The sequence below is a fragment of the Humulus lupulus genome, chromosome 6 (genome assembly GCF_963169125.1).
Source record: "Humulus lupulus chromosome 6, drHumLupu1.1, whole genome shotgun sequence".
Taxonomy (NCBI): Eukaryota; Viridiplantae; Streptophyta; class Magnoliopsida; order Rosales; family Cannabaceae; genus Humulus; species Humulus lupulus.
In genome coordinates, this window is record NC_084798.1 from 42,470,732 (window position 1) to 42,490,705 (window position 19,974).

The window sequence follows — 19,974 nt, forward strand, 5'->3', positions numbered from 1 at the left end:
TCCGGCCACATCATCACATTTAAAAAAATATAGGTATTATTTGGTAACACTTAAAAAAAATAATTTTTTATTTAATTAATTAAAAATTTGAAAATTAAACGTAAAATGTGTTTGGTAATTCTATTTTTATTTATTATTTTTTTAAATTTTAATTAAAATTTATTAAATTTTGAAAATAGAATTTTTTCACTTTCAAATTTTTTTTAAACAGTTTTCAATTTTTTTTTCTTCTCTTCTTCAAATCAACACCTTATATTGTTAAACAAAAAATAAAAATAAAAATTATCAAACGTGTTTATTATTTTTTATTTTTAAAAAAAAAAAACAAAAATAGTTACCAAACATATTTTTATCTTTGGGTTTAAAAAATTCAAAATTTTTTACCAAACCACCCATAATAACTATAAAATTAATTAAAATAAAAAAAACCATTTTGCAAATATCACTATCATTTTGGCAAATTCCTCATATTTAGAGAGTGATACGACTCTTTAGAGAGAGAGAGAGGAGGGAGTTACGATGAAGAGTACGGTGGCATTTCTGGTGATCCTCTGCATGGTTCGAGCCAGTGAATCGATTTGGCTAACTCTACCCTCGTCCGGCACCAAGTGCGTCTCCGAGGAAATCCAGAACAACGTCGTCGTTTTGGGAGATTACGTCGTCGTTTCCGAAGATCATTCTAACGACACCCCCACCATCTCCGTCAAGGTTAATTCTTTATTTCTCCTTTTCTTTCTTTCTCTCTCTCTCTCTCAATTTCATCTTCTATTTCCATAGCAATTCTAGATTTCCGCTATTTGTTTTGTTTGGTTGTTGAGAAAATTTAAACAAAATTATACGGTTAAATAATGAATTGGGATTTTTATAATTTAGAATTTCCTTGCTCGTTTTTTGTAAAGAAAGTAAAATTTTGATTCTTTATAATATTTGTTTTGTTTTATTCTGATAGCTTTTTAATGATTTGAATTTGATTTGTTCATAATCCGTGCAAGTGAATGAAACCTTTTGAAAGAAGCCTGTTTTGCCTTTACAATAACTTAGTGCACATTATGGAGGAAACAAAAGAATAAAATAAATAATTTGGGGAGGATTTGTATGAATACCCACTACATGTATTAGCTTTCAAGATCTTCATGACCTTGGTGCACCTCTAAAACTTAAAAAATCTGATTTTTACCATTTTGTTTAAGTTTTTTCTAATTGAGTATTGACGGTGGAGATATTTATAAGTTTTCAAATTCATGATGAATTGTAATTTAAAAATGATATACCAGTTATTTATTTATTTTGGAATAGTCTCTATGTAAGATTGTTCCTCTGGTGGTTGGTACTGTGAACTCTCATTAAATTACTTTCGATATTGTTGTTTCAATGGAGAGGGTGAGAAAGAGTGGTATTGGTTGTAAGATAGGCATGGTGCATTATGGTTCAATTGACGATTATACATTTGAAAGTCATGTATGATGCCAGATACCACTGTATTAGTGTGAGAAAATAAGATAATCGAATAGTTAATGACCAGAGATAGAGTAAGAGCAGAAGGCAAGTGATTAAGACTTAAGATTATGGAAGTTATGGTATTACGTGTGGCTTCATATTCCATATTATCATGATACTTCGCAGAATTGATGCAAATCAGTGGTTTCTAAGGACTAGGGCTGAGTAGAGTTCAGAATTGTTATAAAGGGAATATTTATATTCTTTAGGGAGTTAGAAAATCAATATTGCAATAGATGCTGAATGCTTGTGATGCAATTGTGTTTGGTTTCTCATTATATTATCCTAATTTCTATTCTGACAATATATAAGCATTTTACAAAAGGATTGCTACTACATGATATATGCTTTCAATAGTTGATTTTTTTAAATTATAATACCATAAGTCACTCACTGAACAATTTAAAGTTTAAACTTTTGGGATGGATTATCTAATATGGTATTCGAGTAGGAAGTCTCTACTCTTGAGTTTAAATTTCTGCATTTGCAATGTCTTAACTTGTCATCTGTTTGTCTGTCTTCTTGTTTGAATTGGCTCATGTGGGGAGTTTGTTTGATCAAGGCCTACACGTGATGAGGGAGTGTTAGAGTATGGTGCTATAGTTGGCCAGCCATCTAATAAGCTTAAGTTCTTGTGATGAATTGGTTATCTAACAAAACCAATTATATTGATGTGTTCGAATTTTGTTTTCTCCTTTTCTTTTGCTTGTGAGAAGGAAAAAAGAAACCCCCAAATTGCAAGTAAATACCAAAATGATAGTGTTCCTCCTAAAGTGAAAATGAATGCCATTGACAGGAGTTCTCATTGGGTTAAACATGTAATTGCTTATAATGTTTCATAGTTGTTGTACTCCAGGTGACATCTCCTTACGGGAGCAATCTCCACCATGCGGAAAATTCAACACATGGTCAGTTTGCTTTTACAACTCATGAAGCTGGCAACTACTTGGCATGTTTTTGGGTGGATGGTTATAACCATGGAAAAGGAGATGTGAGTGTTAATCTTGACTGGAAAACTGGAATTGCTGCTAAAGATTGGGAATCGGTTGCAAGGAAAGAGAAGATTGAGGTGAGAGTTTCTACGCATATTTTTATGATTCTTTTTATTGATCTAATCTTTGGAAAAAGAAAATGAAAAAGGCAATAACGTTTGTATCAGAAAATGAATATCAAGAGATTCTAGTCCTGCTTTTAATTTGAAATTCAGTTTCTGAAATGGTAGCGAGTGAAATTCCTTATCAAATGCATGATCTACAAATGCACATGCCCGTATGAACTATATCCTTACACGTCAGAAAGCATATATGAAATACACATATACCCTTGTATTTGTTAGACCCAAGTCAGGTTCCCCTATTCTAGGCATCCAAGGCAGTAAAGGATTTTTAGTTTTAGTGCTTAGTTGTTTTAAAAGGCAGAGGAGTGTTTTAGTTTTAGTGTTGAGGTGTTATGCTTTAAATTAAGCAATCACTTCTGTTTGTTTCTTTTGGTTGGCTAATTAGGAGTTGTAATAGTCTTAGCCAATAAATAGAGACACTAAGTTCTGGGGTAGGGAGGGATGAATATTGTGATTGTTTTGAGTAAAAACTTCCTCTAGGAGATTTCTCCAAGTTTTCTCGAAATAACATGGAAATTGTACAAACTTTTGGCTCTTAACAATAAGATTTTCCTATTCATAGTTCTTGAACCTGAACTGTGTACTAGGTCTATCAATACTATAGGGACTTGTATGTATAATCATATACACACACGCACATGTTTGGCTTTTGATATACCCTGGGATTGGTTGAATAGTGTAAGTAAAAGGGTATATGGGTCATTATAGTGAGGGGTAGCGAGTGAGCTAGAAGATAGTATAAATAAGAGGTTAAGAGAAATGAGAAAAGCATGATGAGAATTATATTGTAATTGAGCAGTAGCTCTTGGGAGAGTTCTGGGTCTCTCGAATACCCAACTGTTCTACTATTTTTCTTATCATTTCCTGCATTCAATATCAAATACCAGATCTGATTATCGATTTTCTTCTATGCCTCTGTTTTTATCTCTGCAATTTATTGAAGCCTCTAGTTTGGGGTACATCAGTTTTTGAACCTGTGGAGGGTTTCATGGAACATTAGTTGGCAAGTTGGATAGCAGCATCAACGAATAATACTCACAAGTCACAACCTACAGTATATGTAACTGGTTACAATTCTATCTCGTTTTTTTAGTTATATACTCAGTAATCTGTGTAGGGATTCTTTTATCCATTCTAAGCTGTTTGCCAAATTTTAGTTTCCAATTGAGGCACGTGATTTGATGGGTTTTCTTTTTACCATTTTATTTTCATTGTGTATGAATGCACTCATACACTTGGGAAATTTTTTTTTTTTTCAATTTAGATGACAAGTTGAAAATAAAAAAAAAAGAGAGAAGAAAAGACATGTATCCTATATTCTAGGTTGTATTCCTATCAATCCTTTCAATTCACTGAGAACAATGACTGAGAACAATGAATATGTTTCTGTGTGTGAGTGAGATCGGTTACATGTATAAATTGAATGTTTCCTTTCTCATTATCTAAAATTCTGAGTGTTAGTCTTTGATAATTTCATTTTCTTCATATGTTCCTGCACATAGGGCGTCGAACTTGAGTTGAGGAAACTCGAAGGAGCTGTGGAGGCCATCCACGAGAATCTGCTTTACCTCAAGAGCAAGTAATATTTATCTGCAGTGCTAGTTGGACAACATTCATTTAAATTGATCTTTCCTATTGTTTCTTGTGTAACTTGTTATGCTTTGGTTTGCTTTATGTTTTTTTGGATATATTATAGAGAAGCAGAGATGAGGAATGTGAGCGAAAATACGAATGCTAGAGTGGCGTGGTTTAGTATGGTGTCGGTATCAGTTTGCATTGCAGTTTCAGCTCTGCAGTTATGGTACTTGAAACGGTTTTTCCAAAAGAAGAAGCTTATCTAGAAGATGGCAACTGCACTTGTCTTTTAACATATTTCTCTTTTATTTTTATCTTTCTAGAAAATTTTGATACCAGACAACCTTGAGCTAATGCATTCCAGTTTATTGACTGTTTATTTATTTATAAATTACATTTAGGAATGTTCTATTTTAAGAGAATCTTAGGAATGGTTTCGTTTTTTGGTACCACATTGCTCTTATAAATTTTCAAATTATAAAATAATGTTATTAATGTCTTATAGTCTTTACTATTAAGAAGTAATAAAACAAAATATAATTATTTAATTGGAAATACAACCGTGTATGATAGTGCATCTTCCTTAAATTGAAGAATTGAAGTAAGAAAAGAGTGCACAATAACAACAATTGCACATAAAACTGTAATGCCTGGATTTTCCATTAACTTATACATAAATATATATTAATGGATTTTCATAATTATAGTAAGTACATATTGAAACTGACAATACTATGTTATAAAAATAAATAAACTCAGAAATTTACTATGTTATAAAAATAAATAAACTCAGAAATTTAGAATAGAGATTGACAATACTATGTTATCAAAATAAATAAACTCATAAAGAGAGATTTGTTACTTTAGAATAGAAATTGACAATACTATGTTATAAAAATAAATAAACTGATTTGTTACTTTAGTAGCTAGAGATGGCCAATTTTTAAAAAAAATACTATGTTATAAAAATAAATAAACTCAGAAAGAGAGATTTGTTACTTTATAATAGAAATTGACAATACTATGTTATAAAAATAAATAAACTCAGAAAGAGATTTATTACTTTAGAAGCTAGAGATGGCCAAAAAGTTTTAAAAATTTTATTCGTTATGCATCACATAAGTCACCATTTTAAATTTTGGATCATATAGATCCCTAATTTTCATTTAATGTACCACATTATTGAAACAATAAATAATAAAATGATGGTGGAGATAAAGGGCCTGTTTGGTATTGTTTTCTGTTTTTTGTTTTTAAAATTTTGTTATCAGAAATGAGAACAGAAAACTGTTTTTGTAGTTTTCAAAAAACAAAAGGTGTTTGGTTAATGTTTTCTAAAAATAATTTTTTTAGTTTTATTTTTTTTTAAATCTTAAATAAAAAATTAATAAATATATTTACAAAGAGAAAAATATTTTAAAAGTTTATAATAAATAATGACATAAAATAATTTGAAAGAAAAAATAATGAAAAATAAGAAATGAGAAAGTTAGGAAAGAAAATTTGAGAACAATAGAAAATAACTTTTTGTTGTTCTTAAAATTTTCTGTTTTTTGTAACTTTGTTTTAAAAAATTGTTTTATGAAAACAATGCCAAACACTCCAACTTATTTTCAAAAAACAATTTTTAGCTTTTAAAAACAAAAAACAGTTTTTTAGTTAAGGTGTCAAACACTCTCAAAGCTTCCATGTGATAAACTTCAGTTGCAAGTACGGCTACATTCCATTCACAATGAAACCAGCTAGTTCTTGACTTCCCTACACTTTCTTTCTTTAGTTGTTTTAATTTCGTTGTTGCCCCTTTGGCCTGTAATGTTATTGCTCAAAATATTGCCGTCTGGGCTGTATCTAAAATTGTTGTAGGGGAGATAGACGTTAATCCATCCTCTCGGACTTTTGTAAGTTTTGACTATCTGAATAAATATATATATATATATATATATACAAAAAATAGTTGGATGAGCAGGTTGTTTATAAGCTATGTATATGCATATATGATATATATATATGTATTGTTATACCCAAAATGCGGCACTTCCACGTGGCTGTCCGCGAAGCGATGACATGCCAAGACAAAGTATTGGGACACAATATTTACCACCAACCGCCGTAAGGAGTGACCCTCTCCATTTCACCAATATTGAAGAAGAGGCAAGACTCGCCATTGCCGATCTACTTCTCTCATCGTGTGAAGCCAAATGATCCCTAGATGGTCACACCAACTTCAACCGTAAAAAGAAAAAGGGCCTTAGTCAATCGCCCTAGCCATACGCCTGAGTCAGACGAACACGCATCACAAGAATCTGCTAAAGTCGCCATCAGACATAGTTGATCCTTGAGGCACCTAGCCTGTAACGCCCTACTACCCAGGGATCGTTACGTTGTGCATTTTAAACAGTGCTAAATTCGCTAATCGAGTATTTTGGCCATAATCGTGTAACTAAATGTGATTAACGGTTTAGGGTTAAAATTTTTGGTTAAAGATAAAACGTTTCACTAAAACGTTTACTGTATACATTGGGATCCCAAAATATATTTTAAGGGTTAATTACAATAAAAGATTTACAATCAGCCGACCTAAGCGGCAAAATAGGGTTTAACCCTAGTTCCTCTTTAAACTTTCGGTCGTGGTGGTCGAGCAGCCACATATGTACACATCGTCACTTAAGCTCTCCAACTCAAGGATGATCCAGCTTTCTCTTGCCTTCACCTGCACCACATAGCACCCGTGAATCGAAGCTCAGCAAGAAAACTCAAACACATGCTTATAAGTAGAAAATAACATGTCACTAAATCATAATAAGCATGCCTAGCAGTAATAACCATATTCATGCATGCAGGTAGGTACAAATCAATGATTGTGAAGTCCTGCGCTCGGAGTAGATGACTAATAAGTCTCTCTCTCTCTGAGGTAGATGACCGATAAGTCTCTCTAAGGTAGACGACTAATAAGTCTCTCTGGGTAGATGACTAATAAGTCTATCTTTGAATAGATGACTGATAAGTCTATCTCTGTATAGATGACTAATAAGTCTATCTCTGGGGATCCGCTCCCTAAGCCATGTGACGTTTCAGTCACCTGAGCCTTTTGGCCCTGGCTCTACATTACTAGCCTTTAGACTAGACAAGCGCTTTAGTTTTATTCGACCTTGGGGTTGGTCAAGCATTTAATGCTCATGTTGATTAGATCTAATCATTTCAGCTTGCGTTAAACACGCTAATACCGTTCCTGACTCATAAGCCAATACCATACGACCAATGCTTAGTACTACTGCCGATCTTGACTGATAAGTCACACCTTCACAATCAATACTGACACCATTGCCATTACCTGACTAATAAGTCAGTGCTTCCTCAATGAGGTAATGCAAGCAGACATATATATCATATGTCAAATATGAAGATATAAGACATTCAACATGCTTAATCAATAATCACAAACATAATTATAATCATGCACAATTACAGAGACTCAAGCTCTGGAAAATTCCATATTTCACCTTCATGCCATGCTATAATCACATATATTGCATGCATCACATACTGGGTTAACAATAAACGACCCTCAAGCACGATCCTATTTCTAAGCCCTTAGCGCTAGCCTAGTCACAACCATAATATAAAACCTCATCAAAATGAGTAAATAAATACTTCCAGACCCAAACCTAGCCTTTGGGACGTCGAATCCTACTCAACTGGGTAGTAGGATCGATCCCAGGCCCTTAGAATTAAGTTCCCACGGCTAAAAACCAAATCTGGGCAAAAATGCACAAGCCAGTCACGACTTGGCCCTGAGGGTCGCGACTTGCCCCCAAGTCAGAGAGCATTTGCCCGGGCTTCAGGGTGCGGGCCGCGACTTGGCCCCTCTTGGGTCACGGTGCGCCCCCCAGGCAGAGCCTCCTTTGCTCCTGGTTCATCCCGGTCGCGACTTGCTAGAACAAGGTCGCGACTTGACCACGAAACCAGCCATTTTCTACGGTTTCTCCCACTTAAAACCCCCCAAAAACCTATCCAAACATATAAAAATCCCAAAATCAAAGTTCCCAAACATCCCAATTATCCAAAACCAATAAAACCCAAGTCTCAAACCATCCAAAAACTCATCAAAACATAAAATCCAATCAAAGCTTAAAAACTTTAAAAACTTAGAACTTAAACCCTGGATTACCTCTGATTAAGTCGTTTCCCAACTAAATCCTCCAGCTAATAAGTTTCTAATCTTCCCTAGAATCGCTATGCCTCAATCCTTGCTTGAATCTGAGTCCTAAAACTTGTGTTTCCTTCGAAAATGCGAATGGGTGTCGAAAAGGGAATGAGAGGGAGAGAGAACGTTCTTTTATAATTCTGACAAGTTACTTCAAGCTTAAGTAACCTCAAGAAAATCCTAATGCTCGGGGTCCCAAAAACGCCCCCTGGGGTAAAGTAGTCAAAATTCCCAGAATTCCCCCCTGGTCTCACTAACTCCCAATTTATCATCAAATATTTATTCCCATTACCCAATATCCCGGTAATGTGCTAAATACCCCTTGACTCACTCCAAGTCAAGTATGAATCCCATTGTGACTTTCCCACTGACTTTCCTCCTAGGATCTTCTCGCGTTGAGTAACCCAAGCATAACCAAATAATAATGAAGTACCACACACATACCACACATATGTCAAATATACCAAAAACGGGCCAAATTATGAAAATTACCCAATTAAACAGAAATGGGCCCACATGCATATTTAATACACCTAAACATGCATATAAATTCATATTATAATATAACTCACATAATCACATAATGATACACACACACACATATATATATATATCATATAATCACATAATTCTAAAATTTTCCATCCTGGCCCCCTAATCAAGGTCCTAAGCCTTATTATGAAATTTCGGTCGTTACATCGCCGGTCGCCAGTAATTGGTCACCGAGGCCCCTCACTGGCCGCCGATGGCCCTCACCATGCGAGCCTCCTTCCACACCCAAGTGCGCCTTCAACCATTAAATGAACAGAACACGTTGGACTTCCTTTTTTGGTGAGACATAAACCTGTCTCACAACCAAGTATACCGAAATTTAGCCTGGTCGAGAAACAAGGTGCCACTGTCAGCCCTACCCATCTCCATGGTTATAAATAGTGCAACCCGCATAGTAACAAGGGGGGATTTCGAACAAATCTCAAAGGGAGAAAAACAAGTCAATAGCTATTCATTTTTGGAGAGAGCTTCCACTCTCCACAACTATAACTGCCCTAAGAGCAAGATCAAACTCAGCTTGCTCTTGCGGATTCAAAGTTCATAAATAATACTAACTAAAGTGAACGTAGGTAATCTTTTTTGGGCTGAACCACTATAAGTCTTTGTCTCATTCATTTATTGCTGCATTTACTTCTATTTTCCTTAGCTCACTACTCATCATAAACGATTTGTTCTGAGGCAATACACACAAACGACTCTTCATTTATCACTCTGTGTGAGTTGACAAAAAAATGAGTCAACTTGTTGGTGCTTTCATTGAGAGTGTGAGTTTTAGAGTCAGATCTTCTCACTTACTAGCCAAGGTGCCCCACCCCCTCATTGGTCATGGCACCTAGGCATGGTCCTACTAAAGAAAACGCCCCCGCGGCCCTACCGAATCCTCCTATGCCGCAGAACGTTGAGGAGGACCCTTGTGAAAACCTAGATGAAGGCCCCTAACAACCTGAGCTTGTAGGGAGGATGTTGCCACATAGAGAGAAGAGACAGAATGGTTGTGTGCCATGAATGTCACTACCGTAGCTAAGATGGCTGCGAGAAAGGATCCTCGCCTTCGAGACGACCATATGTGTAATATCCCGTGTTTTGAACACCCATTAATAGTTGGTTTGAGCCAGATAAGAATTATGTGAAATATTATTTTGCTAAATAATATTATATAAATTTGCGATGATTAGTGAATTTTATAGCCGTGGTAATGATCCGGTAAATGATCTAGCTTTATCAAAGACAGATTAGTCTCAGACCAAGGAATAAACCCTAATGGGAGAAAAATCTTGGATTAAATAAAATAGGAAATACTATGTCATAAAACTATTAATTTTGTCTCGCAACTGAGAATTTACAGTCGAGCCAATAAGTTTAAGAAAAATTGATTGAGGTTTGAATTCCAATCAACCAGGCTTAGGAATGAGAATTTCTTACTCGGGCCTCTAAGGAAATTTTGGTCAATTTGATAAAATTACCAAAATTATGTGATATGTAACAAATTTTATTTTTGGATCACATTTAATTTAATTAATTAAGCTTGGAGATATTTAAAAACTATAGGATAAAATTTAGGGAATTTTAGATAAGTAAAATTACCAAAGGGCCTTTGAGTGTCTAAGGAGAGAGGTAAAGAAGAGCAAGGGCATAAAGGTCTTTTCTAAGAGAGGAGTGAGAGAGAGAGAGGGGAGGGCGGCAAGGCTATGCCAAGAACTTAGGACATCTACCCTAGGAAGAGTAAGAGCCTCATCCCACCCATTGGATAAACCCCCAATCATTTTCCTCTTACACATCTAATCATTTTTTTTTCTAAATTTCTTTTTCCTCAAGAAAATAACTCTCTCCATTCTCTCTCCCCAAAACCGAAACCCTAGTATCTCTACTCTCCATTGCTGCCATTTTTCTCTCCAAGAGTCAAGAGCACTCATTACCCCATTGAAGGAGGGAGAAGCTCAAGAGCACACTAGGGAGGAGTAAGTTTTGAACCCTACTCTATTTTTTTCTCCTCTCTTCCTCGTCAAACCCGAAACCCTAAGGGTTTATGTTGCATGCATGTGATCTAATATCCATGCATGGATTTGATCTTGTGTTCTAGGTTTCAAGTGAGGCTTGTATGGGTAGTACCTCAAAGAGTTAGCACTTTGGTGATCTAGTGGAAGCAAGGTAAGAAATCTTTGTAGTTTGCAAGTTTTCTTCCTCGTCTAAGTTTTCTACCCTAATCCTTTTCTTAAAAATCTGCATGTGGAACTTGAGGCTCGGTTTTGAGAGTTTAGAGCACTAAGGGAAGATGTTGAAGAGCTAAGGAACACATCTCCAAGCTAGGGCTTCGAAAGATAGAATCTATGGTTGAGTTCTTTATGTTTTGTGGTGATTCTTGTAGATCTGGTTGTATAGGGTGTTTCAATAGTTTTTGAGCTTATTTTATGCTTAAGGTTGAGATTTATGTGTGGTATGATTATTTGTATGCATGCATGTGGCAAGGGTTATTCTTGAAATACTAATTGTTGTTAGGTTGTGTAAATATCCATGCTGCCAAAATTTTGTGGTCTGTCTTTCAATGGGTCAGATCGCACTCTATTACCTCTGTCCGTGAAAAATATTTATGTAGTTGCATATTACTTTGTGATTACTTTATGATAGGCTTTGGAAAATCGTGAAAATGTATTTTTAAACCCAAGTTATGAACGTTTTGACATTTTGATGTAAATGTGGAAAATTTCTGGGCAGCATGCACTGCCACAATTTTTTTGACTTTTGAACAAGTTTTACTAAAAAAAGTTATGAAATTTGGTAGGGTGTTATTTTAAACATGTATAAGGGTCACTGTAAAATTTTAGAGGAAAATGTGTTAAGGTATAAGAGATATGATTTTTCAAAATATTCCCTAGAATCTGGAAACAAAACTTCTGGGCCGCAAGCACTGCCTAGATTGCTTTAAACATTTTGATGAGTTTTATTATTAAAAAATAATAATATTTTTATGGAAGATAATTTAGACATGCATAAATATCTCTGTAAAATTTTAGAAAGAACTAGGCTACAGTGTAAGAGAAGTCAATTTTCAAAGTTACCTTAAAATCTGGGAAAAACTTTTGGGCCGTAGGCACTACCCAGATTGCTTTAAAAATTTGAATAAGTTTTGCCATCCCAAAAATTATGAAATTTTGAAGGGAATTAGTTAATATGTGTATAAAAGACCCTGTAAAGTTTAATAGAAAAATGTGTCATGGTTTAAGAGAAATAATTTTTCTAAGTTCGCCCTAAAAATTGAAAAGTAGTAATTTCAAACTTTAACGAAAAATGATTTTTGGGAGGTTAGTTCTCTTAACCTAAAAAGTTTTGATGTGAGGCTTTCGCCTAGTTCCCATCCTTATGACATAGAATACGTGAATGATAGTCTAAGGGTTTTTGCCCAAAACTCAACTTAGGGCAACAGTTTAAAAATGAGACTTTACCACTTTAAATTAAATAGTGGAAGTAAAGTTTTGGAAATAAGAAGAAATTATCCTTTGCAAAGATAACTAAATATTTGGAGACTTAACCAATCCCAAATCAGCTTGGGTTAATTTAAAAGTTGATTTTTACCATTTTTAAGTTAAGGGTACAATTGCCCTTCTTTTAAAAAATAACGTAAAAAGAGATCCTAGGTTATGGATAAAAATAGTAAGAATGAGAGTTGGGTTTTGTAGAATCTTTAAGAGAACGAGATAACATTGTCATATATTATTTGTAAAGGGTCACAAAGTGGTATTTTGGTAAATGATAGAAAACGGTAAACTTTCGTAAGAGGATGACAAGTTGGTATTTTTCTAAAGATAGGAGTTGAGTATAACTCCTTTTTCCAAAAACCAAAATACGAGTTATCTGATAAGAGAGTTCTCTAGTTAAAGAATATTAAGATTCATGGCACAGAGAGCGTGTTGCGGTGAAGTCGATTTTCTCATGATACTATAAAGACTAAAACGAAATCTGACCTTATACACTATAAGGTGTATAAGAGGCTATAGTATAGAGTCTCTAAGAGAACGTTTTTGCATGTAGCTATCATAGAATATTAGCTATAAGATTATGTCATAGTTTAATCCGAGTATACTGTATTAATTATAGTAACCGCGAAAGGAAAAACGAATAGTGGTGTTAAAGATCCAACTGGGAGCTAAGGACTCCATGTAAGTTAGCCTTTCTTTTTCTTGGCTACAACATAAATATACTAGTGTGTGCTTGTAGTAGTAGATTACACTAGTTTTTTTTGGGTCATTAAGACCAGGGTATGCTTAATGCCTACTCTTGCAATGCTTTTGCATTCTGCGACTAAATGGTAAGTAGGTTCGGGTTGAGGCCAGAACATTATCATAATATAGTCGGGGTTGGAGCTTGGATACGGTAAGAATATATAGTCCGGGTTGAAGCCAAGACACAGTAAGAATATATGGTCCGGGTCGAAGCTAGGACATGGTGAGTATATAGTCCGGGTTGGAGGCAGGACATGGTGAATATATAGTCCTGGTTGGAGACAGGACAATGAGTATAAAGTTCGGGTTGGAGCCAGGACATTAATGGTGGAGCCGGGTTGAGGCCCGTATCCCTTGTTGATGATTTAATTGCTTAGTCATGATTTGTGTTAAATATACTTGAATATTCTGAGAATCTTCTAAGTGCAGGATATTACGATATGAGTGATATATTTTATGTTTTGGGAATTTTCTTAGTGTAGGTTATCGTGCTATGCGTGAACTTGGTTGCTATAAACAACCAAAGTTAATGTTCAGATATGGTTATCAATATTGTATGTTCTGGGAATTTTCTGAGTGCAGGTTATTGTGTTATGTGTGAACTTGGTTGTTAGATATTGTTCGGATATGGTTATCCATGTTGTATGTTTTGGGAATTTTCTGAGTGCAGGTTATTGTGTTATGTGTGAACTTGGTTATTAGAAACAACCAAAGTTATTGATTGGATATGGTTATCCATATTGTATGTTCTGGGGATTTTTTTTTCTAATGCAGGTTGACATGATATGTATGAAAATGGGTTGTTGGGCGCAACCAATGTGCTTGATTTTCTGTATGGCTATTATTAAGAATTGTATGATAGGGTTAGAATTTATCCCATACCCTAGTGATCGGTAGTGATATCTACCTTAGGTCAACCCGTTACTGGGTTTAGTATATTTGTGTGCAAGGGTATTCTTACTAAGCATTTTTTCTTACCTAGTTGCTTCATGTTGTAGGTAAGTGCAAAAACAAGTGGAGCAGTGAGCGCCGAGTTTGCTTGTGGATATGTACATGTGGCTAAACCTGGGGAGGTTTTTTATGGATCACCATTTTGAAAAGAAAAGGCTGGAGGTGTGTTATTTCTTTTGGGATAATTGTTTCGTTATAACTCTGTGCAAGAGAAATTGTATTTCTGTTTGCTAAACTAAAAGTGTGTGTACATGAACTTTTAATAGTTTTTTTATATGGATTTTTGGTACATTGAGCTAAAAGTAAAAAGTTTAAATTTCTGCACGATTTTGGTCTTGTATGTTTTGAGGGTTGTTACAAGTGGTATCAGAGCTCGAGTTGGGCCAATTCTGTAGACAAACACACATGTATATTCTGCAAGGTAGACCGACACTCACTGTAAGTATGGCCTTTTCATATCTGTTTCCTTGTTTTCTTTTATTTACCTTGATCCTAAAAATTGTAGGTTATGGCTGAGTAACCCGATGTAGATAACCTTGTCCTAGAGGACCCACCTATAGTATATACCTTCAAGTAGAAGCTTCGATTCCATCAGGGATTCCATAGCGCCTATCCACGCATATTCACTGGGGAAGCCGACAACTCGTATGACGTCTATCCTGGACTCATTCACTAGAAATCATCTTTGAGGATATGGCGATTCCTCTAAGCTTCATGGTGAGATTGGCCAACATCTACCTATGAAACGAGGCTTTTCGATGGTTTTAGATAAGGCATCTGGGGCCAGCCACTACCTCTTGGCCAGAGTTTCAGGCTTCCATTGAGCTTGCATTTGATAGCACAACACGTTCGCAACGTGGCAGAGGATGATCGATGGGCACAACTGGTAGTGCGAGATTTTCTAGCTTCTGCAGGAGCCCAGCAGGAGGGTAGGGCTGCGGCAGAATAAAACCTTGTAAAGGTCATGGAGGCCGAAGCTGAATCAGAAGATGATACTGAGGATGATCCTGCCGAGGACTCGGATGGGGACATGCGTGTCAATTAGGAGAGTGATCGTTCGCTTTATTATCTTTTGTGAAACACAGTATGGTTTCAAATTTCACTATTTATGTTATGGTTTGGTATGTTTAAAATGAAATCTTTTTTCTAATGTTCGAGTTTTGTGAATGGTTGATAATCACTTGGGCAAAGAATAGCATGCGTATGCTGTTACTAGCTTGTTACTTTTAGTAATCACTCGTCGTTGTCCATACATATAGGAACTCTTCATGGCTCATAGTACCAGAGCCACGACAGGCCATCAAGCCGATGATGCATAGGATCCCGAGCAGCCGGATGAGGATACTGACATAGAGCTGAAATGTTGATGGATAGCCTATATTAGGTTATGCTGTGAGGGTCTTGTTGATACTTTTGGTAAAGACTCGGCAAACCTACTAAGTTGAAGGGCTTTTGTGTAGTTGTAGCAGGCAGAAATAAAACCCGACGTGTAGCTAGGGTTCTCTTCTTTTTGTATTTATTATTCTGCTAACAAAAACCTTATATCATGATCTTTTTGTATTGCTAGGTTATATCCCTGAATGATTGACTGCCTATTTTGAGTTGAATCGTTATGATATTCTTTCCTTTTCCCTGTGTACGGGAAACTTGTATACTAAAATGTTTTGAACATTGTTGCTTAGAGACTCACAATGGTGCCTAACACTCGAACCAGGGGAGCTCGAGCTATTAACCCACCAGACCTAGCTGACCGAGGCAGAGGAACGGGTCGACGCCAAGGGAGAGGTTGAGGGCAAAGAGCACATATGGAACCAAATTTGGCAACTCAGATAGAGGATATGAGAAGGACGGTGCATGAACAAAATGCGACAAATGCTCAGATGTTCGAGACATTGATGCAGAGATTCCTGGAAGCGCCACACAACCCCAAACCCCCAGAATCTCGGGATGATATTCCCAAACAACAGGAACTCCTAGCGCAAGGAAACCCACTGGTGGAATAAAATCCACCACTTGATGCATCTAGAATAGAACAGTCGAAATCGATCTCAGAACGGTTTAGTAGGAAAAGCCACCTATGTTCGAAGGAACTTTGGACCCTTTGGTGGCAGAAGAATTGGTTAGCATGCTGGAGAAAATCTTTGATTTTGTGGCATCTACCGAGAGGGAAAATGTAATCTGTGCTGTGTAAATGTTGAGAAAGGGACGCCCGCATATGGTGGGATAAAACTAGGAAGGGGCGTGACGTTGCACAGATGGAATGGGTAGAATTCCTGACCCTGTTCAATGCCAAGTACTACAACCATACGGTGATAGATCAAAAGGTGGTTGAGTTCGCCAACCTAGTCCAAGGGTCATCTAGCATACAGGAGTACGTGTGCAAATTTGACCAACTCTCAAGATTTGCTCCAGATCTGGTACACACTGAAGCCAACCGGGTACACAAATTCATGAAGGGGTTGAAAAGAGAGATAACTCAGTTCGTGGACATTGGGAAGACCATCCCGGGTACTTATGATGAAGCTGTGGCTCAAGCAATTCGCCAAGAGTCATGGCTAGTACGAGAGAAGAAAGTGCCCTACAGGGCTGAGGGACGAGCACATGTCTCCAATGATCGGAGAAGGTACTCTAGTAACCAGAGCAATCCTTCTGGAAGGTTTGCATACTGAGGCAATAGAAGTGTGCGGGAGAACAATACTACAGGAAACTCTCATTTTCCCAATGGTGGAAACAATAAACGAATAATGGAGCCACCAAGCCGAAGTTCGAACTTCAACAAGTAGCCAAGCAGAGAAAACAACTATTGGTCGTAATGCAACAAATGCAATCGACACCACCTAAGTGAATGCAACAACAACAACTACTTTACTTGTGGAAAGCTGGGTTATTTCTCTAGGCACTGCCCAACTCATGGTCAGAAGGGAGGAAACGACCAACTAAAGCCAATAGGAAATGCACCTCGAGTTTATGCACTCACCCAGGGTGATAAAGGAACTGGGACTTTCGACATGGTGTTAGGTCAGCTTCATGTGGCTAATAACTCAACATATGCATTGATGGACACTGGTTCATCCCATTCTTTTATTACTGCATCTTATGTTGATAAGATAGATAGGAAGCCTGAGCCTATGGAAAATGTATGTGGTGTATCCTTACCTTCGGGGGAGGATGTGATGGTACGATCTTGAGTTAGAGTCGTACCAATCTGGGTAGTAGGTCAAGTGTTGACCGTGGATTTGCTAGTTTTACATTTACTTGAGTACGGTGTTATATTTTGGTATGGATTGGCTAACCAAATACGGGGCAGTGGCGAATTGCAAACGAAGAAAGGTGACTTTTAACCCACCTCGGGAAGCACCGTTTGTGTTCCAAGGCACAGCCTGAGAGAAGAATTTTGTTATAATCTCCACCTTGAAGGCTAGGAAATTACTAGATGATGGATGTATCGGCTACTGGGAAAACATAATTGACAAGAATAGAGAGTCTAAGCTACAACCAACTGAGGTAGCAGTGGTGTGCAAATTTTGGGAAGTGTTTCCTAAGGATCTTCCAGGGATACCCCCAGATCGGGAGGTTGAGTTTGAGATCGAGTTAATTCCAGGAATCACTCCTATTTCAAAGGCACTGTACTGGATGGCACCGGTAGAGCTCAAAGAACTACAAGTGCAATTACAAGACTACCTAGATAAAATATTTATACGAGCAAGTCATTCTCCTTGGGGAGCCCCGGTACAATTCGTGAAAAAGAAAGACGGCTCCATGAGAATGTGTATAGACCACTACAAACTAAACAAAGTGACGATCAAGAACCGATACCCATTGCCCAGAATAGATGATCTATTCGAACAACTATAGGAAGCATCGATATTCTCAAAGATCGACTTGAGATCTGGATACCACCAGTTGAAAGTCAAGGAATCAGATATTCCCAAGACTGCATTCCAAACTTGATATGGCCACTACGAGTTTGTAGTGATGTCTTTTGGACTCACCAATGTGCTCGAAACATTCATGGATCTTATGAATAGGGTATTGGGTGAGTATCTAGACAAATTCGTGATCGTGTTTATAGACGATATACTATTATACTCGCGAAACCAGGAAGAGCATGACAAGCACCTGAAGCTGATTTTACAACGATTACGAGAAAAAAAGTTGTATGCCAAATTATCCAAGTGCGAATTTTGGATGAATCAAGTAAGTTTCCTAGGGCACGTGGTGTCAGGAGATGGAATTGCAGTTGATCCAGCTAAAATCAAAGCGGTGAAGAAATGGAAGGTCCCGAAGAACGCACAAGAAGTTTGCAGTTTCTTGGGCTTGGCAGGGTATTATAGGCGCTTTGTGGAAAGCTTTTCCAAAATAGTGACGCCTATGACCGCACTAACCCAAAAGAATGTCAAATTTGAGTGGACGGATAGGTGTAAACAGAGTTTTCAAGAGCTAAAGACCAGATTAACGACTTCTCCTGTACTCACCATTCCAAAGGGTACCGAGATATGCTTTTTATAGCGATGCATCAGGTCAAGGGCTCGGAGCCGTACTAATGTAACACGGGAAAATGATTGCGTACGCCTCTCGAAAATTGAAAAATTATGAGAGAAACTATCAAACACATGACTTGGAGCTAGCAGTGGTAGTGTTTGCATTGAAGATTTGGAGACACTATCTCTATGAGATCCACTGCGACATATACACGGATCACAAGAGTTTGAAATATTTCTTCACCCAGAAAGAGTTAAACATGAGAAAACAGAGGTGGTTACAATTGTTCAATGATTATGATTGCGATATACTGTACCACCTAGGCAAGGCTAATAAAGTAGCTGACACATTTAGTCGGCAGCCAATGGCTTATGTAATTTTGGTGAAAGAAATACCCCAAGAACTACAAACCAATATATCCAAATTGGATTTGGAGATAGTAGTGGGAAGACTGACATAGTTATCTGTGCAACCCACGATCATGGAAGCAATCCAAGAGGGAAAACTCGCAGATCAGTGGATCCAACGAATGGTGCATGAGACTACGAAAGACATGCGACCAGGGTTTCACATCTCGGAGGATGGAGTGTTGGGTTTAAAGGGTAGATTATGCATGCCTGATCATAAGGAGATCAAGAAACAAATTGTTTATGAGGCTCATAATACTCCTTATGCTATGCACCCGAGAACCATTAAGATGTATCAGGATCTCAAAATATACTTTTGGTGGTAGGAATAAAGAGAGATGTAGCAGAATATGTGGCACACTGTTTGACGTGTCGGCAAACTAAGGTGGAGCATCAGCGACCCGCAGTGTTATTGCAGCTACTAGAAATCCTTGAGTGGAAATGGGAAATGGTCACCATGGACTTTGTTACCAATTTACCACACACTCCGAAGGGGCACGATGCAATCTGGGTTATCATTGATAGACTGAAAAAATCTACTCATTTCTTACCCATTAAGACAACAGACACCGCAAATAAGTTGGCAGACTTGTACATTGTTGAGATAGTGCGATTACCTGGGGTTCCCATCTCTATGGTGTCCGATCAAGACGGGCGATTTACCTTCGTGTTCTGGAAGAGAATAAAAATGGTATTGGGAACTAAATTGAAGTTTATTATTGCTTTCCCCCCACATGTGGATGGCCAGAGAAAACAGACAATTCAAACCTTGGAAGATATGTTGAGAGCCTGAGTGCTAGATTTTCAAGGTCTCTGGAGTGTAAAACTTCCATTAATTGAGTTCGCCTACAACAATAGCTATCATGACTCAATAAAAATGGCTCTGTATGAGGCACTATACGAAAGAAAGTGTCGATCTCCAATCCACTGGAATGAGGCTGGTAAGAGGAAATTCTTGGGATCAGAAGAGGT

General features: G+C 37.1%; 3 protein-coding genes across 3 annotated transcripts; all 3 read left to right on the top strand.

Annotated features, from left to right (window-relative positions):
* Positions 1-443: 443 nt before the first annotated feature.
* LOC133782104 (transmembrane emp24 domain-containing protein p24delta3-like) lies at positions 444-4,568 on the top strand. Its single transcript, XM_062221295.1, has 4 exons — positions 444-708; positions 2,354-2,566; positions 4,117-4,193; positions 4,311-4,568. Exons 1-4 carry the CDS (start codon positions 520-522, stop codon positions 4,453-4,455), a joined length of 624 nt encoding a protein of 207 aa, XP_062077279.1. The 5' UTR covers positions 444-519; the 3' UTR covers positions 4,456-4,568.
* Positions 4,569-16,368: 11,800 nt separating this feature from the next.
* Positions 16,369-17,968, top strand: LOC133785016 (uncharacterized). Its single transcript, XM_062224275.1, has 3 exons — positions 16,369-16,769; positions 17,010-17,250; positions 17,531-17,968. Exons 1-3 carry the CDS (start codon positions 16,369-16,371, stop codon positions 17,966-17,968), a joined length of 1,080 nt encoding a protein of 359 aa, XP_062080259.1.
* Positions 17,969-18,088: 120 nt separating this feature from the next.
* On the top strand, positions 18,089-18,622 carry LOC133785017 (uncharacterized mitochondrial protein AtMg00860-like). The gene has a single exon (XM_062224276.1). It carries the CDS (start codon positions 18,089-18,091, stop codon positions 18,620-18,622), a length of 534 nt encoding a protein of 177 aa, XP_062080260.1.
* Positions 18,623-19,974: the final 1,352 nt, after the last annotated feature.